The sequence below is a fragment of the Nothobranchius furzeri genome, chromosome 7, assembly GCF_043380555.1.
Source record: "Nothobranchius furzeri strain GRZ-AD chromosome 7, NfurGRZ-RIMD1, whole genome shotgun sequence".
Taxonomy (NCBI): domain Eukaryota; kingdom Metazoa; phylum Chordata; class Actinopteri; order Cyprinodontiformes; family Nothobranchiidae; genus Nothobranchius; species Nothobranchius furzeri.
The window spans coordinates 75330826-75353282 of NC_091747.1; the positions used below are offsets into that span (position 1 = coordinate 75330826).

Below are 22457 nucleotides of genomic sequence, written 5' to 3' on the forward strand. Positions count from 1 at the left end.
AGGACCAAGCGGAAAACAACCGTTTGTGTTGAAGCCGGTTTCCCATTAGAGCATACTGTAAAGATCCCCCCCCCCCCCCGACCCACCCAACCCCCGTGCCCCCCCACTTCTAAAGTGAAAATTACATCCATGTTCCCACATGTAGAAGGACTACATGCAGACAGAAATATTCGGTGACTCGGGAGAAGGTTGCTATTTAGCGTATTAAATTTCCCTCCATCCTATACTTGTGCCAACTTTTACATACATTTTGTGTCTGACAATCACTCTACATTCTTGTGCATTTATTTAGAGTAGAGGATGACTTTGCTGTCACTGGGGAGGGTTTTTAATCCCCTCCCTGCTGTCGGCTCGGCAGCTGTTGAGGTGCATGCAGATTTTTTTTGTGCCAAATCGGTGCAACTTTTAATAAAGTAACTTGCTCTGAAAATACCCAAAGGATCAATTCAAGGAGCCAAGAACGTGTCAGGAAGGATCAAGACAGCAGAATAAAAGCAGCGTTTGTTGTTTTTACTCAACAGAATCACGAGGAAACTCTGTAACGATCCTTGCTGATCATGCGCCTTCTTTGTTCATACAGAAATAAAACCGTTCAGTCATTTAAACGTTCTTCGTGTGGGGTTTTTTCACACATAATGGATGACGTTTTTTTTTAGGATTTATGCATTTTTTCACAGCACACGTGTTCCATTACTGAAAAGCTACATTTACCCTTCTTTCCCGCAAGACCGTTGTGTCTGTCATGCTGTAATTGTTACAGAGTAGTCATTATTTAGACGATGGAGTAAATAAAAAGCACAGTTTTCAAATGAAATGTAATCATTTAGCTATCTTCAAACAGAAAACGCAATTTCCCTCTTTGTCAAATTGTAAATTAACTGTAATCAAATTATTATTTATGCTAAGTTCAGGTCCACCAGTCACACCCAGGTTTGATGGCCTCCAGGGCTGTAGAATAAAGAAAACGCTTCAGTAGAGCCTGTCTGACTTTATGACCTTCGCAAAAAGATCTCAAGAATGGGGTTAAGGTCATGACTGAAGCATAAGAAAAGCTAAGACAAAAACAACAACACAAATGCCCGTCTCACATTTTCCCCTAGAAATATCGGTATGAATCCCAAAACCTTTGGGAAAATATTGCCAGATGGGGGAAACGTGGAGCGTTGTGGAAGGTGTTCTCCCTGTTTTATGTGGAGTAAAGTAAAACAGTCAGACATGGTGGTGGAAGTGTAATGGTCTGGGGCAGCTCTGCTGCTTCAGGACCATTTGCTGTAAGTGATGGAACCATGAATTCTACTCTCTAGCAGAAAGCCCTGAAGGAGAATGACTGACCTTTGACCTTAAACAGTTCATTCACACTGAAAAACCCTCAAAAGTCAAAATCAAGGTCAAATTTTTTTCTATGGCACATTTCCAGCAGCTCTAGCTGCTCCGGAGTGCTGCACAGGACTGAAGACACAAGCACTAACACAACATCAATAAAATGGGTCAAATAGTAGAATTAAATACGTGAGTACAAAAATATGGTGGAATTAAAACACTTCTGTAAAGAAATGTGGAAGAAAATTCCTGCAGAGCGATGTGAGCGACTCATCACCAGATGTCACGGTTGTTACCTTCTAGAGTGTTAAAACCATCTTTTACATTTATGGATCACAGAATGATGTTGGTGTCAAATGAAACAATCATGAAAGCTATTTTATATTTAATTACGCACAAAAATGCAAAGAGATGAAATCAGAGGAACGTGAAACAGCTGCAACTGTGAGTCGCGGTGAAAGGCATCGTTGACCAAAGCCTTGTGGCCTCTTCTCGGTAATGCTTCAGCTGGAGTAGGACTGTGAACGCCAGCCTGTGACCAGACAGACCACACTCACACTTCCCAGGATCCAGTGAGCCAGATCGGACGGGACACCAGAGTGGGAGTGAAGGAATGGAGAGAATGGCATCTGTGTGCCCACTCCTCAGCCCGAACCCGTCTGGTTTGAGCTCTCAGTGTGACAACAACAGAAGCAGAGCCTCGGCCAGCAGGTTTGACGTTCTCTCCTATTCTAAAAATAAATCTTTGCATTATTATTGTGGTTCTTCTTTTACCAGAAGTATTGCTGCATACGTTTCCATTTTTTGCAACCTTTTCTTTCTGATCTGCAACATATTTTTGCAGCGGTTTGATTCATAATCACACCGGTGGTTAGGTTGGGCTGCAGGGTGGCACAGCTGTTGGCGAGGTTTGTGGAAATGTGAGATTTGCATAAACAGCCGGATTCTTGTTCCTTTCTTCCTTTTCATGTTCTTCCACCCTGCTTGCATAGACCAAAATGAGCGCTTTTCATCGCCCGACACCTTTGATGACAGGTGTATCTCCGTCCTGCAGACAAACAAGCGAACCTCCTCGGTCTCTGTCCTCTCCTCTGATCAGAAAAAAAGCCATTCAGATCTCCTCGTTTGATGAGAAGGGGCTCATCCCTGAAAAACACAGCTCTAAACCATCAGCAGTTGACAAGTAAGCTGACGAGGGGCTTTTTTTAATTTTTTTTTACACATTAATGTAATAAACTGAATTCATCCTGGAGCTCTAAATTGTTTTCTTTCAGATCTTTAGATTTAGTTTCCTCCAAGACGTCTGGACGGCTCTGGTGGAGCAAAGCATGTCAGAGAAAGCACAGAGAAGGAGTTTCATCTCCTCCAAGGACAAACTCAAAAGCACTCCGCTCTCAGACTTTCTCAGCGAAGCCCGACATCTGCATTTCTCCTGCCCCTGAGCCAAATCCTCCTCCTGCAATCCTCACTCTCAAATCAAAGCCAAGCGACTCACTTCCTCTTCACGCCTCGCAGCTGAGTGATTTCTACCCAATACAGCTCCAGCCTGATCCAAAGCCAAGTATGTCTCCAGCTCTAACTGTCCCAGTCCCCAGGCGGAGCCCATCTCCATCACCCCACAGCCAAAACTATAGCACAAGCCAACAAAATGAGAGGCAGCCTTCCCCCTTTGCTGAAGAAAGACGTGCAAGGTCAATTTCGATTTCAAACACTAAAATGACGACTTCAGATCAGGAGAAGCATGAAGTTCTTGACCAAAGAGCTTTAATGGACTTCACTCATCCTGGGCTGAGAAGAGTCAGTCAAACGAGAGAGTTTAAACATCAGACTGAGTCCTTCAGGCTCCCGGTGGTGCCGCCGATTTCCTGCTCACAGCAAAAGAAAATCAAACCTAATACAAATGAAAATACTCCAGAAAATAAGCCAAGAAGTCCACACGGAAACTTAAATCTCACGAGTAACCCAGAGCCAGGCGTCCAGCGTCAGCAGAGAAAAGAGAGTGTTGCTATCCTCATCGCTTCACCAAACCTTCAGCGTAAATCTGCAGACTCTCAGTCCTCAGATCTTTCGTCCATTCACGGATCGTTAGAGCAAATGCATTCTGGGAAAATATCCACTGTACCAGTGGTGTCTAATGCATCCTGCTCCACTGAGCCTCTTTCAGTCAGAAGTGAAGCAAGGGGAAGACGATTTGACTCGCACAAAGAAGTAAGTGAGGATAAAACTCTTCCATCTGGCTCTTTTTACACAAGACCGCAAGAAGAAGTGTTCCTGGGAAGCTCGTGCAAATTCCTTCACCAAGCCGGTTCATCTCAGAACATCACACCCCCTGAGAGACGCAGATTCCCATCAAAGACCCAGAGTCAGGCTGCCTGGATCGGTGCAGAGATTGAAGCAAGTCGATCCAACCGTGTATCCGAGGATCACCGCTGCCAGTCAGCTCCCTTCCACCAGCCAGCAGGAGCTCTAGAGTATGTAGGGTTAAACCGGGTTAAGACACCTCACACACACCAGACTGCTGAGAGACATTTTTCACTAATGGGACCCAACAGAGGCTTGAATCAGGAGAAGTCTGTTTTGCAACAAGAAAGCAGCAAACTGGTGGATTTCAGTGACCCATTCCTGGATCAAAAAGGCTTTATAGACACACCTGATTACATAAAGCTGCCAACAAAACTACCAGAGTGTCCCCGGGCCCCAGCTGAGGCCGATTGCTCCTTCAACACAAACAGATCTGGCATCAGCCTAAAAGGAGACGTCGGCCTGCCGCAGCAACCCGCCCACCAGACATCAGAGGGGACAACACCAGAGCGTTACTGCTCAAACAGACCAATCAACAGAGAGGATCTGGAAGACCCCTGCTACGTCACCATGCACATCCCAGACTCAGTGTATGTGGGTGAGTACACACATCCCAACAGTATAGTTTAATATTACTCTGTCAGTGGGGGTGGGGGCTCAGACGGGGGAGGGGTCAAAGAGGACGGCAGACAGATAGAAGACACCACTCTTTATCAGCACTGTCACAGACGCACTGAAGACGTGAGAGTTGGTTTGCAGAGTCTAACTCAAACGGGCCGAAGCAGGTTTCCACTCAAACAGCAGAAACATGCAGAGAGACGAGCGGCGGAGGAACAAAACCAGAGCCACTCTCAGATAAGGTGTGAGTAACAAGCCTCAGAAATAAGTAAGCTGCATTTAGTTTGTTTATCACGGAGCAGAGCAGAAATGTGGCTGCTCCAGGGTCTGGATCTCACTTAAGAACTCAAGACCCTCAATAAAAGCTTTAAACTGTTTTTAAAAAGCCAAAAAAAAAAGAGCGCCTGTTTCCCAAAACAAACACAAATCTGTTCCCTAATTCGATGTTTTCAGAGAGTTCAAATGTGAGAATTCGTTTTTTCACTTGTCACGTGAATCTGTTGGTTTTTATGTCTGCTGCTTGACTTAATTAAAAAAAATCTTTAAATAGAGTCACAACTCATACCACAAGCTACATTAATTCATAGAAGCATATTGAATGAAAGATTCTTGTGCATCAAAAACTGATGAGAATGGGGCTCAGACGTGCCGCGGAGAGAGCCTGACTAAAGCCCCATTCCCATCTGTACCGGGTCGGCCCGGGCCGGGTAGCGTAGATTGTTTACATATCTGGGTGGCCTGGAATTTTCCCGGGCCAACCAAGGCTCATTCTCGGCCCTCTTCCCGAGGGGTACTGCTTCAGGCCGACCAGGGCCAACACACCCACTGCTGACAGCAAATTCACACCTTCCATTAGAGCAAGCCTCTGATTGGTGGGTAGAATCAGCCCACATGGGCTTAAGGCAAGGATGTGTGGAATCAACTGGGCCAGGATGGGGCCAACTGGGGCTACCCGGCCCGGGCCGACCCGGTACAGGTGGGAATGGGGCTCAAGTGTCAGTATGAGGAGAAGGGAGTAAGAATGTGTTGAGATGCAGGTGAACGAATACATAGATCATAAATCGTTAACACATAGAAAATACATAATAAATAGAGATCATAAATGAAGAAAAAACTGAAGGAGAAAAACAGGATCCCTCAAAGCCTTGTTAAAATTATCAGTTTAAGCTTTTTATGATGGTTTCTTTTAAATGTTATCATGTGGCCTTTTACCGTGGCCAGTCTAAGGCCTAGTCCACGCGTAGTCGGGGTTTTTTAAAAACGAATATCCGCCCCTCCAAAAACTTGCATCCACACCACCGCGTTTTAAAACAAAATCTGTCCACACGTACCCGGATAAATACGTTGTTAAGGACATGCCAGACCTGTAGGTGGCAGTACTTCCCCCGTTCTTCATCTCATCCTTCGTCTGTGGTCTTCCGCAAGGAGCAGTAATTCCGCTTGCAAAAACAAACAAGCAAAAAGCGCTTGGACAATTGATAAAGCGAGCGCAGCTCTGAGGGCATCCATGCTGTCGGCTAGTGTAAACACAGGTCGCACGCGTGATGTCAGCATTTTTTTGTCGCGGAAAGTGACGCTGCGGACCTTAAAACTCCGGTTTTGTCTGTCCACACGCAGACACCCAAAACGGAGAAAACGCAGATCTTCACTTTGGCCGGAGTTTTTAAAAAGATCCGTTTTCGTGTGAAAAAACTCCGTTTTCATGTGGATGACAGGCCAAAACGTAGAAACATATCTACGTTTTGGCAGATCCCCGGCTACGTGTGGACAGGGCCTAAGACACACCCGAGTAATGTCCATGCTGTCTCATCAGCAGCTTGATCTGCCACACCTGTGAGGTGGAATGGATTATCTCAGCAATCACAAACCCAGATTCAGACAGATTTGTGAATGATAGTTGAGAGTAATGGGTCTTTTGTGTATAAAATGGTTCAGGTCATTGAGTTGAGCTGCTAAAAACTGGGAACAAAAGCAAAAGTGTTGAATTTATATATTTTTCTGTAAATAAATCATCAATTTTAAAGTCATAATTTAAAACGAGGGTGTGGGGGGGGGGGGTGTTTAAATGTGTATTTACAAGACATTTCCTTTCAAAAATGTTCATGAAGAAATAATTAAAAATAGAATTTAAAACTTTTCATGGATTTTCATTATTTATTGATTTACTTATTTACTATATTTATTATTTATTTACATACATTTTACACTTTAGTTTTTCCATTTAGGTTTCACTCCTTTTATCCAGCAAATAGAATGATCGTCAGTAATTATTACTGCTTAGGTTGCTCAGATTTAAATGGCTGGAAAATACAAACAAAGAAAAAAAACAACAACATTTTTAAGAATGATTATTAAAGGTGCAGAATGTAAGAATATAGTGAGAATTTTACAATGATAAAATCCCAAAAGAGTCTAATGTTTCAGTCACTTTGGAAGGAAAGTTATACTGAAACATATTTCATATCCAGCTGGCTGCAGGGATTGTCAGTTCTTATTTCAAAACAAAGGAAGGAGGGACGTACTGTTTTCCATCAGCGAGGGTAGGGTCACTGTGTCTCCTGCGAGCTAATACTGCAGAGCCGACAACTGTAATTTGACGACAGGTGGCAAAAAGCTCTAGAAATGTTTTAAGTGTTTGCAGTAACCAAATTTTACCACAGGATGTCATTTTTACTTCATTTCTACATGATGCACCTTTAATAAATAACAAGAAAACTTACTCTTTATATCTGCTATGTCTGCTCTCCGCAAACAAAGTTTTCTTTATTTTAGAATTTTAAATTATTTTCCCATCAAATCTCCATTATGTGTCTTAAAGTGACAGTGTGTATTTTCCCTGGCAATAGGGGACAGTACTTACCTAAATGGTTGCAAGCATTACTTTTCGGTTCAAGTAAGATCTTACCAATAGAGGGCCATTATGGGTCAAAACTCCCTGGGAGCACAACCTCCAGCGAAATAACATGAACATCAGATTCCCTTTCATCTCAAGCAACGAGTGAAGTGGTGAATGTGTAAAACAATGTTTATTACGTAATGGTAAAACTTTTGTAACCACTTGTTACAAATCAGTGAATGCATTTTGTCCTCACGGGTTACCGTAAAAGGAAACATGGCATCCAATATGACTTAGAGCTAGACCTGCTCCCATGCATTTTAGAACAGATTTTTTTGGTTATATGTCATGAAAATGCCAGTATTTTTCATCAACTGGGCATCTTTTAATTCATTTACAACAACATTTTGATGGATATTTCCAGAGATTAAGGGTAAAAACTACACATAATCACTTTAAGTTAAAGACCCTCTTTTTGTTTCAGCTCTCCTGCTGCTTGACGGCCATTAACTTCAGATTTTATTGGACCTCTCATCTAATTATGACACGGTCTAAGCCTATAAATAATACGCCTCTCTGACAATAGAAAACTAAAAAAAATGTCCCTCGACGCAGAAGCTTCACTGCACATGCGCGCTGCATCTCCCCACTCCCTCTCCTCCCGTCGCCTTGGAAACAGACAAAAAGGGTGTTCTCGGCCCGGAGAAAGGAGAGCAGAGGTACCCATCGGCTCATCACATGACTGTTCCTCTTCTCGTTGTCTCCGCGTTGAGGATTTGCTAAAGGTTTTCGGAAAGTAGAAGAACCTGACGGACTGACCGGGGATCGGTAAGTGCGCGCGACACCCCCGAGCCCACAGCTAGCTGCGTTAGCGGCTAGCTTAGAGCCGTGGTCTCCGGCAGGTGTGCAGGCAGAGACAATGGGGTCGTTGGGGCGGGGGTGGAGGTAACCTCGTGTTTCTGGATCATAACCAATGAAAACCTTCCCGTTCTGGCTGCAGGCTGGAATAATAGCCGACATGCTAGTGTGTGTTGTTTTCAGCTCGGGGTTGGGGCTTAAATGTAGTTTCATGGCAGCAATAAGAAGCAAGACTGCAGCAGGCAGAGAGGGGGAGCAGAGCCGCGTCCTGAGAGCACCAACTCACAGTGACAGCCACCGCCCCCTGACCTGTGGCCTGGATCCATGTCTGACTGAAAGGCTCCACGTGCACACACTCCGGAGGCTGATGCTATCATCATCTCTGGCTCAGCCTCTCACTGGAACCATCTGCACTTAGAAGCTCATTCCATTAAACATCTGCTAGTGGTCAAATAAAAACACTCAGGGGCACGGTACTAAGGTCTGAGAAAACATTCAGAAGCCGCTGTTGATAAACATTAGTTATAAAGCTGTAAGGGTTAAGGTTACAAGTTGTAATTCTTTATTTGCCCTAAGATGATCTATCACAAGTTGTCATAAACAATTGAAAAAAGTCTTTCAATCTTCTAAATATCACATTTAAAATGCTCTTTGGATAAATCGTGAAAGCTTGCACGAGGGAATGATGGTAAATATTAGCTTATTTGTTGCTTTTACAGATTTCTCCAGGCTTCCAGAATACTGACAGATGTCTCTTTGACTTTCATATTCTGCAGAAAATCTAACAAATCCACTCCTCCAACTTACTGAGCTACATGTTCATTTGGCTCAGAACCAAGGATGCTGCAATGTTTGGCTCTACAACTAAATCCAAGACGTCTGTGTCAATAGATGCTCATGGAAATTATGTCAGCAAAGTATTAAAAAGCCTTCTGAGGGGAACTTTAGTAGCAGCGATGAACTGAAAAATAAGGGTTTGCAGGTCTTAAAAGCAAATTCTGGCTTGCTGGAGCTTTTTCCCCTAATTCTAGAGGATGAATCATTCATAGGTACAACATGTTTGGATTCAGTCCACTTCTGAGTGAGAACTCTACAGTCAGGATGTGCCAGACAGCCACTGGTAAGCATCCCTTACTGATAGTGTTGCCATCTGCTGGTTTTATGTTCTCCAGGTTTTCTGTCTCAGTTTAGCAAAAACAGCTTTCTCACTTAAACAAGCACTTTGACTCAGGCAGGAATAACTGCCTTGTCATTTATTTTGAGACCATTTCATGTTTTTTGTGATTTTCCTCAGTACTCGGGGGGTTTTCAGGCCAGGAGTCCATTATGAAAGTGTTTCTGTGTTTTGTTGTACGCCGCTTCCTGAAGCCCTCATTAGGACAAGTGAAGTGACAAGAAGCCTTCTTTGCTCTACTGACCTACTTCTCAGACCCTTTTTATCAGTCGTCTTAATTCTCCTCTCTCTCTCTCTCTCTCTATCTGCAGACATGTCAGACGTAGTTCCACCAGAGGTTAGACCCAAACCAGTTGTTCCCGCCAAGCCCCCAAACGTGGGGGCTCCCTCTCCTTCAAGCCCGTTTCCACCCCAGGGACCAGGTATTGGAGGCGGTGGCATTTCTGCTGCCCCTCCAAGTGGAATTCCTGTTCCCATCGGGAGTCACGGTCCAAGCCATGTTGGCAGTCACACTGTGGTCCACAGTGGAGGACATGTAGGGGCCCACCCTCCAGCACACAGTGCAGGTCATGGCCACGGAGGCTCCCACAGCTCTAGCGGCGGGTCCACCCTGCTGGGGTACATCGGTATCGACACCATCATTGAACAGATGAGGAAGAAGACCATGAAGACTGGCTTTGACTTCAACATCATGGTGGTTGGTGAGTCACAGATCTCCTCTTCGTCCGAACACGTGGTTTATTTCTCTGACCCGAGTCCCTCTCTTGTCCTCCTCTTCACCCTCCTCTCAGGTCCGAGCGGACTTGGAAAGTCAACTCTGGTGAACACTTTATTTAAATCCCAGGTGAGCAGGAAGAGCGCAGGATGGGCTCGTGATGAGAAGATTCCCAAAACCGTAGAGATTAAATCAGTGTCTCACGGTAGGTAAAGAGAGAAAGATTCAACCTAAGAAACAGCAATAGTTATTTTGATTATTATTTCATTTCACAAAGATCAGTTATTATGAACAAAGGTCTTCAAATGTCAGAAATGTTCAAGATGTTCGACCCAAAGGGGTTCAAATGAAGACAACTTGACTTCTTTGTTTTCTTGAAGACATTTTGCTTCTCATCCAACGAGCTTCGTCAATTCTGACTGGAATATGGGAGGGTCAAGCTTATGAATTGAAGCAGCCTATTGTTGCTTAATGAGCAGCAACTACCTATGAATACCCCTCCTCCCTACCCCCGATGGATTGTTGATGTCGTTAAGTCTTATTGTGTTAAGCCGGGCGTACACTGTGTGACTTTTTCACTTTTTTGAGCCGATTTTCCACTCGTGCGAGAATCCACGAGATCGGGGCGAGTTTTGCGCCGAGCGTCGTGTAGTGTACAGGGGGTTACGAGAGGCGATTAACACCACGTGACCAGCTACCGATCAGCAATCGTGAGCTCCCACGGACTTCTGGCGTGTTTAATATTTTGCTCGTCCCTCGTGAGGGTATCGCACTGTTGAAGCGGCGTTGCGAGCAGCTGCGACCCAAAATGTATCAGAACCGCTCACGGCGCATGCGCAATCCTGCATCAACGCCGCTCCCCGTTATTTCCCTAATAACACACGTTGTTTGTTTTAATTTCTACACGTTTTTTTACTCACAAAGATTGTCAAGAAAGCGTGTTTGTCGTGTTCATGTCAAATTAAACTGATCACAAAACACAGATTTACTTTCTTTATTTCGTTTTCCTCATCCAGCCCCCATAAATCCCTGTGTGTCCTCCTGCAGCACTCCCGAAGGACAACAGGCAAAACAAGACAAAAAAGTCTGACGTGTTGAGTAAAAACTGCTATTTTTAGCATGTTTTTAGGGCCGACGTGTTGCTACCAGACGTACAGTGTGAGCAGTCAGATCGCATCCGAGAACTGGGTCGTACAGTGTGAGCTGAAGCTGAGTGCTACGAGTGAAAAAGTCGCACAGTGTCCGCCCAGCTTTAGGATGGTTGTTTTATTTAGATGCAGGAAGGTGTGGCTAGACTGAAAGTGTAGGAATTAGGTATAAACGCAGGTTGACACAGTGATAGCTTGCTCTTGTTGAATTGTTGTGTGTCCCCTTCTTTTTTTTTGTTTGTTATTCTCTTTCTGCAGGTCTAGAAGCAGACTCTTGCTCATCATCGATTGTCTTTTCCTGTCTCTTTCACCTCGGTCTCCGCGTCTGGTCGGACTTATAAAGCATTCAAAAAACAATAACAATAAAGTTCTAAGTATCAGGTGTGACATTAAAGCAGAAGCTTTGATGCTCCACCTGAGAGTGAGGCATGTCACCAGCATTCAGACATTAATTCTGTTTGCTTCACAGCTGGACAGGACACGGGAGAAAAAATTAAATAATTAGGTATAAAGCTGCATTGTAGGTGCTGGAAATGTGACACCTGAAACAGACAGCTGCAGTTTATAAGCTCAGTGTCACGATTTGGGGATGTTTGGACCCAAAATGCAGTACCCAGGATGACACGAGGCAGGAGATGAAGTAAAGTAAATAATCTTTTATTTGCAGGATGAACAAAAATAAATCCAAAAGGCAGCGAACCCAAAAATCCAAAAACCCAAAAATCCAAAAACCCAAAAACCTGGTGACTAGAAGAAAAGCTCACCCAGAGCACAAGAACTCGAGAACGAGACACCAAAGCTCACACAGAGCACCAAAACAACGCTGACAAACAAACAACAATGGACCGACACCAAACAGAGACAAGACAGGGCTTAAATACACAGGAGAACAATTCAGGAAACAGGAAACAGGTGTGTGGAGTGAGGACTGGAGGGAAGGCAGGTGACACCTAACTGAAACGCAGACAAAGGACACATGAGGGCGCTAAGAGACACAAAAGGGAATCTAGAGAGGGATGGAGGACACCAGCAGGCACATGAAGAAAGGGGCAGACGCAGACCATGACACTCAGCTCTCTCATATTCCAGTCAGAATTGACAAAGCTCCTCGGATGAGAGGCAAAATGTCTTCAAGAAACCAAAAAAGTCCAGTAGAGAACCTTCACCAGCAAGACGGCAGCTGAAACACGAACCTGCTATGAGTCGATGTTCGTCTGTTCTGGTCGTTTGAGTCAAACTGACGATGAGTGATGGTGAACTCTAGAAATGTTACAGAAAACCTGACTGACTTCTGTCAATAGAATGCTGTTGTTAGTCGCATTCACTTGTCCAAATGCTGTTTTTTAAATTAATCTAAGTATTAAAGGCGCTGCGATCTCCAGAGTCATCGTCTCACTGCTAATTAATGGAAAACCGGTCAGTAACAAAACTGGATATAAAAAGATCCCCTCAGTGAGACGGAGTCTTCCAGAATAGAAATAACCAACTGGGTTCACCACTCTGAAGACTGAGTGAAGAAATGTTTTCTTCATTTCATTTTTTTTAAATGAGTTTTTCTGGGTAATCTTTCCAGTTCAGCCTTCAGAGAGATGATCTCATAGTCTGATGACAGAGATTAACAGGTGACCGCAGGGGGAAGGGAGCACAACTCACCAGATATATCAAATATGTGTTTGTATTGTTTGAAATGTTGTTGGTATTTGTTCTTGATTTTCATCTTCCAAGTAGAATATTCCAAACAGTCTGGTTCTCCCCGTGCATGTCTCCTAACAAACCATAGGCTTAAACATTAAAGCTTTACTTTTATCCAGGTAATTACATAATAAGACCTAAAATGTAAACTTCAGGTAAATTCACAAGAAAGCTTCTAAATAAGGTTTGTTAACTCATTCACTGCCAGCCGTTTCCTGATCACTAACGGCCTTCGCTGCCAGCGTTTCTCACTGTTTTTACTGTTTTTTAAGAGTCACAGAACGTTGCGTGCTAGCATGATGTCGATGCCAAAACAACCAACACAAAGAGGAGACTCACCTCTTACATCAGGAAGAAGCCGCGTGTTTCGAGCGTTATCCGTTCTTTCATAATCCGTTGTCGAATTGTGATCGGCAGACGCTTTTCCGGTTCGCGCCTCACTTTTTTTACAGGAACGGCCCAAAACGATCTCCTAATACATGTATGGTCTGCTTCCTGATCATGTGACGTGTGACGTAGGTGGATGAAGATCGGCTTCAGGGCTGAGATGTTTGTTCTATCAGCGCGGGGGCTCGTTCCGATGCTCAAACAGTAAAAAAAATGCAAATGACGACTTTAGTCGTCAATGGCAGTGAATGAGTTAACAAATTAGTCCAAATCCAGGCAGCAAGGAATCAGAAGAGAGGGACTGATGACATGGATCAAACACAACAGAAAGGACTAATGGAAGGTGTTGGTGGAGAGTGATTACTATGGTAACCAGGTGAGCTGATTAGCAGGTATGAGGAGCTAAAACAGGAAGTCATAACTTGCCATACCCCTTTGTACCAGGAAACAGAAAAAGGAAACAGATGACTAAATACAAACATTAAATACAAAATTAAATCTAAATACGGTGTTTATAAAAATCATCGTTACATATTATTTCCTGCTTTTGTTCCTCAGTGATTGAGGAAGGTGGTGTGAAGATGAAGCTGACCATCGTTGACACGCCAGGCTTTGGAGACCAAATCAACAATGACAACTGGTGGGTTTACCAACTCGGGCATCCCTAAATCTGCCGAGTCACTCTTTTATTTACAGTAACATTCACCCACATTACCAAAGCCCAAGCTGTGAATGCTGCTGTGGTGTTTCCACAGCTGGGAGCCCATTTCTAAATACATCAATGAGCAGTTTGAGAAGTTCCTGAAGGAGGAGGTGAACATCACCAGGAAGAAGCGCATCCCAGACACCCGGGTGCACTGCTGTCTCTACTTCATCCCTCCAACTGGACACTGGTGAGTAAAGCTGCAGCAGGACTCAGGATGCAGCACCAAGTGCTTGTTCAGACAGAAAGCAACATCACAAGATAACGCCACATTAAAAAAGCTATAAATCAAGTGTGCTGCTTTATGCTGCAGACAACAGCTCCTTCTCAGAGCGCCGCTGACAGTTGTGAAATTGCTCTTGAGAGGATGAATGGATGCAGTCTTTTATGTTTCCTTGCCAGCTAATCTCATCCCTCTTAGTCGGGGTAATTTGGGCCGACTGGAGCTTTTAGTGAGCGGTCAAATAAGAGAAACACAGACTTTTGTCCAGCAGGATGCCCGCTTTTGAAAATCATTTAAAGTCTAAATTTTGAATGAACCCGACAAACGTGTCACGCAGAACTCCCTCTGCCAGCGTATCGGTCCTTCGGAGGATGAGCCGTCTCTTACTTTTGTTTTCTCCGTCTGTTCCAGTCTTCGGCAGCTGGACGTTGAATTTATGAGGCGCCTGAGTCACTCTGTCAACATAATTCCAGTTATCGCAAAATCGGACACGATGACCATCGAGGAGAGACAAGAGTTCAAACAGAGGGTGAGTTTATTAAAAAAATCACGAGGAAATGGCCTCCTTATTAAATGTCTGTTTTAGTAACAATTTAAAAACAAGAATAGAAGATGAGCTCAGTTTAAAACGGTTTATTTTGTTATGGTTAAAGTCAGATCTAGTTAGATGTTGTCTTTGGTTGCGCAGGTGAGAAAGGAGCTGGAAAACAACGGGATTGAGTTCTACCCACAGAAAGAGTTTGATGATGACATGGAGGACAAGAGCGACAACGACAAGATCAGAGTAAAGTTCTTCCTTTCACTGTCACACGTCCAGATTTCCCTTTCACTCATCCGTCACCAGCACTTTTCAGGGCAGAGGTCTTGTTTTGTCTCACGACCCATCGGTAGCTCTAATCAGTCCAAACGTGTCCATCTGCAGGAAACGATGCCGTTTGCCGTGGTCGGGAGTGATAAAGAGCACCAAGTGAACGGAAAACGGGTTCTGGGGAGGAAGACCGCCTGGGGAATCATAGAGGGTGAGTTTTTTTTTTTCACTTTCAGTGCTTTGCACAGGAATGATAGTAGTGATCATTTCGCTCACTAATTGTCTTTTGTTTTCTTGTTCCAGTTGAAAATCCAAACCACTGCGAGTTTGCTCAACTGAGAGATTTCCTGATCAGGTACGAAAAAAGCATCCCAGAATAGAGACAAGACATTAATTTTTTGTTTCACTGCGAGAATCTGAATACAGTGATCCCTCGTTTATCGCGGTAGATGCGTTGCAGACCTGGCCGCGATAGGTGAAAATCCACGAAGTAGGGACACCATATTTACAGTATTTATTTAACAGGAGAGGGAGCGCAGCTGATCCTCATCAGCCTGATCAGCGGGACGGCTTTAAAAGGAGGACGGTTATCCAGATACCACGCCGGATGATTAACTACTGCCTGACTTGCTTCTCCTCCGGATTCGCTCCCGTCTTGGAGACTTCTGGACACTCACGGTTCACTGCCTGAATACCAACTCCGCTCTGCCGTCCCGCTCTCCACCGTGCTCACGCTCCCTCTCCGTTACCTCGTCCTCGTCCTCCTCATCCGTCTACTCTGCCACCTGGAAATCTACAATTCGCCTCTGGATGTCACCCCAGCTCCCCTCCACATTCACCCTGAACTTCCGCATTTTGCCGCTTCCTGGTTTACCCTCCGCTGGATCACCAGTGCGCCCTCAGTTCTCCTCATCATTAAAGAAATAAAATTATTGTTTATGTTTTACCTCGACTCGAGTCTGATTCTGTATGTCTTGGGTTAGACACTTACCCCAAAACATGACAGAAAAATACCGCAAATCGGTGAAAAATTTTGCGAATCGGCGAATTTCCCTTGAATAAGGCTCCAAAGAAAAAATCCGCAAAGTCGTGAATCCGCGATAAACGAACCGCGAAGTAGCGAGGGATCACTGTATGTATATATATATATATATATATATATATATATATATATATATATATATAAAACCAGAACATGCCACGAAGGAAGTTTTTTATAACTAACACCTTCAAGTCTTAAATTTGAGTAAACAAGTAAACAAATCTGGCCACCAAAACAACAAGATTCGAGAGGATAAAACATATTTATAATCAGGTGTGCACATAAGTGGTCCGCAGGTGCGCATGCGCCATCAAAATAAACAATGTGCACCTGAAAAACAGCTGCAGCACGCATTTGCGCACCTAAGATTTTGTGAAGGAAGGAAGACATTTCTGGAGCATTTTAAAGATGTCCAAGAAGCAAGCTCCATTAAGTAATTATTTTGGTGTTCCTCCGCCTCCAAAAAAACGTCAGACTGAGTCGGAACCGCAAAAGAAAAGAGTGTTTGCAGAGAAGTGGCTGCAGGAGGTCGGCTGGCTTCAAACAAACGATGAACGCACAGAGATGTGGTGCAGATCATGCCGTGAAAATCCCACCCCGGCAGACAAAATCAGCACCTTTTACATAGACACTGAAAACTTCAATCATCCAGCGTTTGATAAACATGCTAACAGCAGAGAACATCAGAAAGTTGTCCTCTGCTGCGTGTGAACTGGAGGAAGCCAGTCAGGATTGTGAGGAGGATGATGATGAGGATGATGAGAGTCTGTAGAAATAAAAACGGCATTTATGTCACTTTAAAAACTTCAGTGCTCTGAAATAGTAATTTTGTTGAGTGCTTTTTAATTCATTTTATTTGATTTTTGTTGTCACAAAAGCAGCTGTTTACACATTGTGTTTTACATTCAGACAATTCAGTCATGTTATTTGAAAACTAGAAGGTTTAAGTTAAGCTGGCAGCATGTACCTGTTGTACTTGTTGTTTTCAGTCAAAATTAAAATAGGTTGCATCGTCAATCAATCAATCAAATTTATTTATAAAGCGCTTTTCAAACAAAGTGCCACTCAAAGTGCTTTACAAAATGACCCCAGATTCCCATAACAGGTTAAAAACATTAACAGACATATGCTAGCACACGCACACACACGCACGCACGCACACGCACACACACACACACACACACACACACACACACACACACACACACACACACACACACACACACACACACACACACACGTAAAAATTATATTTGGCTGAGTCCAGATGAGCCAAGTAAGGTAAGTAAAGGAAACGCCATCAGAGGAGCCGTCTGCCCCGGCAGCATCAGGTCTTCCACACTAAGTCAGGGCGCTCAGTGGAGGGGGAGCATAGACCCCCACCTATAGAGCGCCCAGGAAGCTACAGTTGCCCACCGCTCCCGGGGCAGAGGGCCCCTACAGAGGAAACATTGGATTAAAATGAGTAAAAATATAATAAAAGAGCTAATATAAATGACAACAATTAGAAAATAAGTAATAAATAAAATCATATAGACAGTAAAATAATAATATTAAATAATAAAACTGTGCTAAAATATAATCATATAATACATGCAAAGCAAGTAATAAATTATAATGATGTAAAACGAGAAATAAAACTGTAGTAAATATTTAGATAAAAGCTAACCTAAAAAGACTCTGTTTTGTTCCTGTTGTGAGTTGGGTTAAGAATTATGTGCATTAAAAAATGTGAGGACCAAGCAACAACCATAGGTTCTCCCCTGAGTACCAACCCAAAAATATTATGTGCACCCCCGTTTATAATACACAGGGTCAGAAATCAGGCTCTCACTGGTGATTTATCAGACCTAAACTAAATCTGACAGCTGTGTTTACCTAAAACCAAACCACCGTTCAACAGCTCATGTTCATGTTACAATATAGACTGAATCAGCTGTTTGTGCGCACACACAGAGTAGCTGTCATGGATGAGAAAATGATTCTTTGCTTGGAAGGGGATGCTCTTCTGTGCACGTGTGTCCTATCAGGGAGACCAGAAAGGGAGAAGAGGTCTTCTCCTGTACCTGGATCCTTTGGTGGTAGATGTGCAGATCAGGAGTCAGACCATAGGAGGCACTAATTAGCATCAAACCACTGCTAGCCTAAATTAACTGTGTCTGGATTAGTACTTTCATCATAAACCTGTCATAGACAGTCCTGTAAATGTCTACTGTCGTCTGGTGGAGGATCTACAGGCAGTAAAGGCCAATTTTATTTGTTTGCTGCTGTTTCATTGTTATAGTCAAAGTCAGTTTTATTGTCAGTTCTACCACATGTACAAGACATACAGAGAAATGAAATTACGTTACTCTCAAACTCTCGCTAAAGAACGGGAGAGAGAGAGAAGCCGCTGCGTATGCACGCGCCGCCAGCATTTCATTAGATGAAAAGGGGATTACATGAGGATAAATTGGGGGAGGGAATAAAAGGCATTCCAGAGATACTCCCGGCAGGGCGTAGCTTTGCAATACAAAAAAAAACACCTCAAACACGTAAGCACGAACATCAACAGTTCACGAGAGCCCAAGAGGAGGGGGGGGGGGGGGGGGGGATCCTAGCGAGAGCAGCCATCTCAAGGCGCTCAGCCACTGTAGCCACAGGTGGGAGGGAGATCTTGGGAGGAACGCAGACATCGACAGTTCACAACATGAGAGTCCAATAGGAGGGCGGGGGTGGGGGTGGGGGGCTGGGATCCTGTTTCCCCAGGGAGAGCAGCCCTGTATGGCGCTCAACCACTGTAGCCACAGGTGGGAAGGAGATCTTGGGAGGAGCACAGAGCACATTGACCCTACAGGTTGATGACCTCGCTGAAGTCCACCAATCCGAAGGGGGGGGGGGGGGGGGGGGTTCACAGCATCTGTCTGCATTTCTTCCATGGGGGTTTGTTGTTGGCAACTTGAAGGCCGCCATGGCGTCAGATTCGGATAACAAGACTTTGTTTGAGTCAGGCAGTGATAATTTTCCTCTCTGCCTTCCAGTCTCTAAACTGGTCATTCAAGTCCTCCAGTGAAGACAATTTAGGTTTTAAACATCTCCGCACTGTCCGGTGACCCTCTCCGAGATGACATCCATTTTGCGCACTAATACCGGTAACGCAGCTAGAACATTGTCCAGCTTACGTTTCACCTCGAGTAACGTCCCAGTTTGTAAGGTCTCCACACGAATGGTGCTTTCCGTGGGTGCGGGTCGCCCTCCAATCGCTCCCGTCTTCCCAAATTTCCAGAAAACCAGATATCCTCCCACTCCAATCAGAAGAAATCCAGTGATCATCAGGCCAAACATCCACACATCTTTGACATCCTCAATGGACAGCTGGGAGAGGCATACGATCCTCCATTCTTTCCAGGAATCGAGCATATACCCCGCCGGGTGTGTCCATTGCGGGCAAGTGGGAGCCCCCTGCTCCGTTCTCATCGTTGGAAAAATCTTATCAATCGCGTTGAATGACCAATTCATTAAATCCATTTCTAAAAAATAGGGTTTTTCAGGAGAAGTGCAGAGAAGTGCTCTGTGGGCAGACAGTAAGTAAGTAAGTAAAAGTTTATTTTTAAAGGACAAAGAGCCTTGGGAAAAAAGATAAGGGAGCAAAAGCAGAAGCATCTGTACTCTGCAAGTGCCGGAAGAGAAGCTGACATAGAAATAAAACTAGTTATTATAGAGTTGTTTTATTAACACTAGACAATACAAAGTATTGTTTTATATTTCAGGTATTAACTGAAGGACATGTATAGTAGATGTTCTAGCTCTGAACCCTGTTACAATAACAAGGCTATTATTCAGACATATTTATATTACACTTTTACCTGAAACCTCTATTTTTACGTCTGACCATGGCGTGATAAACCCTATTCTTTTCTTGTTTTTAACCAACGTTCCTCATTTACTTTAAATAAACACAGCTGGTGCAATAGTTAGTAGCAGAAAACGTTCATCACAAGGCGATGCTCATAACCCACCGCACTGTTTTGTCTATTTCAAAAATAACACATCTGTTGGTGAGAGGTGATATAAATGTACATGAGAAGATATTAAACATATAATGTTTTTCACTACTTTTTCTCAAACTGCTGTAGTTCTTAGATGTTAGGGGTCGGTGAAGGCAGATGTCTCCGCTCAGCTTCGCCAACAGAAGCAGATCACCCTCCACCCTTCTGCTGCACCTCCAAATTTGTGCCATAAAAGTTATAAAGAGCATCTGAGAGCAGGCCGAGATCTAAAAACCTAAATCCTCTCCAGTTAGTGGAATACGTCTGATGTTTCTTTAATCTCAAGTAAAGTTTGCACCGTTAAGAAAAAGAAAAAATATAGTCAGGAATTTCAAAGAAATATCGTCGTCTTCATCTTCCTCCGGTTATCCGGGTCCGGGTCGCGGGGGCAGCATCCCAACTAGGGCGCTCCAGACCGTCCTCTCCCCGGCCTTCTCCACCAGCTCCTCCGGCAGGACCCCAAGGCATTCCCGGACCAGATTGGAGATGTAACCTCTCCAACGTGTCCTGGGTCGACCCTGGGGCCTTCTGCCGGCAGGACATGCCCGAAACACCTCCCCAGGGAGGCGTCCAGGAGGCATCCTGACCAGATGCCCAAACCACCTCAATGGACTCCTTTTGATACGGAGGAGCAGCGGTTCTACTCCGAGTCCCTCCCGAATGTCCGAGCTCCTCACCCTATCTCTAAAGCCGGGCGTACGCTGTGCGACTTTTTCACTTTTTTGAGCCGATTTTCCACTCGTGCGAGAATCTACGAGATCGGGGCGAGTTTTGCGCCGAGCGTCGTGTAGTGTACAGGGGGTTACGAGAGGCGATTAACACCAAGTGACCAGCTACCGATCAGCAATCGTGAGCTCGCACAATTTTCTGGCGTGTTAAATATTTTGCTCGTCCCTCGTGAGGATATCGCACTGTTGAAGCGGCGCTGCAAGCAGCTGCGACCCAAAAAGTATCAGAACCGCTCACGGCGCATGCGCAATCCTGCATCAACACCGCTCGCTGCTATTTCCCTAATAACACACGTTGTTTGTTTTAATTTCTACACGTTTTTTTACTCACAAAGATTGTCAAGAAAGCGTGTTTGTCGTGTTCATGTCAAATTAAACTGATCACAAAACACAGATTTACTTTCTTTATTTCGTTTTCCTCATCCAACCCCCATAAATCCCTGTGTGTCCTCCTGCAGCTCTCCCGAAGGACAACAGGCAAAACAAGACAAAAAAGTCTGACATGTTGAGTAAAAACTGCTATTTTTAGCACATTTTTAGGGCCGACGTGTTGCTACCAGACGTACAGTGTGAGCAGTCAGGTCGCATCCGAGAACTGGGTCGTACAGCGTGAGCGCATGACTCGTGAGATCTGCCCTGCGAGGAAGTCGTACAGTTTGAGCTGAAGCTGAGTGCTACGAGTGAAAAAGTCGCACAGTGTACGCCCAGCTTAAGGCTGAGCCCGGCCACCCTATGGAGGAAGCTCATTTCGGCCTCTTGTATCCGCGATCTCGTTCTTTCGGTCGTTACCCAAAGCTCATGACCATAGGTGAGGATTGGGACGTAGATCGACCAGTAAATCGAGAGCCTGGCTTTCTGGCTCAGCTCCCTCTTCACCACGACAGATCGGCTCAGCGTCCGCATCACTGCAGACGTCGAACCAATCCGCCTGTCGATCTCCCGATCCCTCCTACCCTCACTCGTGAACAAGACCCCAAGATACTTAAACTCCTCCACTTGAGGTAGGACCTCTCCCCCGACCCAGAGTTGGCAAGCCACCCTTTTCCGGTCGAGAACCATGGTCTCAGATTTGGAGGTGCTGATCCTCATCCCATCCTCATCAAAGAAATATACAAAACAAAATTCCTGTGATCTGTTTTAGAAAATGTACAGTTTTATTTGATTAAATAATACATTTCATCTTAAAATGTGTAGTCACAAAAAAGAAAGCAGTCTGAATTGGTGATGTCATCGCTATGTGTTTACTCTTGGGCAGGTCTCACCTCCAGGATTTGAAGGAAGTTACTCACAACATCCACTATGAAACGTACCGTGCCAAGAGACTGAACGACAACGGCGGGCTGCACCCCATCTCCTCCAACGACACCCAGGAAAGCAACCTGTAGTCAGTCAGCGAAGGATCATTCAGGAGATCAAAACAGTGCAGTGAAGCTCAAAAAATAATCTACAAACCATTATAAGATCATGTTCTCGTCAGCTTTGCTGCATGAGTGAAACATCTGTCAGTCTGTAACAGTCGCTGTCATTTAGTGTGGAGTCTCAGACTCATCAAACATATCCTGTTACTTTCATATGAAGAAAACCCATAAATGTTTGGTGTAACGATCCAGAGCATCGAGTGCTGGAGGTGAGCCTTTGAATGGCCTTAGTTTGAAGAAACAGAGACTATTTTTCATTTGACGTATGAGTGAATGGCTAGTAAGAGATGGGGTCAGATACCATTTTTGTCTCAAAAGTTTATTAACATTTTGTTACTGCTGTCTTATAAATGTCGTGTGTGACTGTTAAAAGCTTGTGGTTAGCCACAGGGCTAGCTACTTCATAATACATTTGTCACGATAACTATAAATTGTGACATTTGTGTACACGTAGAGTT

The 22457-nt window shown here is 44.3% G+C and overlaps 2 protein-coding genes across 4 annotated transcripts; both read left to right on the forward strand.

The window, feature by feature from the left end:
* The first annotated feature begins 2110 nt into the window (after nucleotides 1–2110).
* On the forward strand, nucleotides 2111–7575 carry LOC129167213 (uncharacterized). The gene is made up of 4 exons (XM_070553454.1): nucleotides 2111–2503; nucleotides 2595–4219; nucleotides 4283–4481; nucleotides 7560–7575. The coding sequence occupies exons 1-4, from the start codon at nucleotides 2319–2321 to the stop codon at nucleotides 7573–7575; spliced, it is 2025 nt and encodes a 674-aa protein (XP_070409555.1). The 5' UTR covers nucleotides 2111–2318.
* Nucleotides 4313–22171, forward strand: septin3 (septin 3). Of its 3 annotated transcripts, none has more exons than XM_070553418.1 (10): nucleotides 4313–4483; nucleotides 9419–9808; nucleotides 9899–10027; nucleotides 13608–13689; nucleotides 13805–13942; nucleotides 14387–14504; nucleotides 14664–14759; nucleotides 14898–14994; nucleotides 15087–15138; nucleotides 15309–15646. In XM_070553418.1, exons 2-10 carry the CDS (start codon nucleotides 9421–9423, stop codon nucleotides 15472–15474), a joined length of 1266 nt encoding a protein of 421 aa, XP_070409519.1. In that variant the 5' UTR covers nucleotides 4313–4483; nucleotides 9419–9420; the 3' UTR covers nucleotides 15475–15646. The 3 variants fall into 3 exon arrangements, with proteins under 3 accessions (XP_070409519.1, XP_015809748.1, XP_070409518.1); XM_015954262.3 differs by lacking the exons at nucleotides 4313–4483; nucleotides 15309–15646 and adding exons at nucleotides 7766–7903; nucleotides 21837–22171; XM_070553417.1 differs by lacking the exon at nucleotides 4313–4483 and adding an exon at nucleotides 7766–7903.
* The last annotated feature ends 286 nt before the right edge of the window (nucleotides 22172–22457 follow it).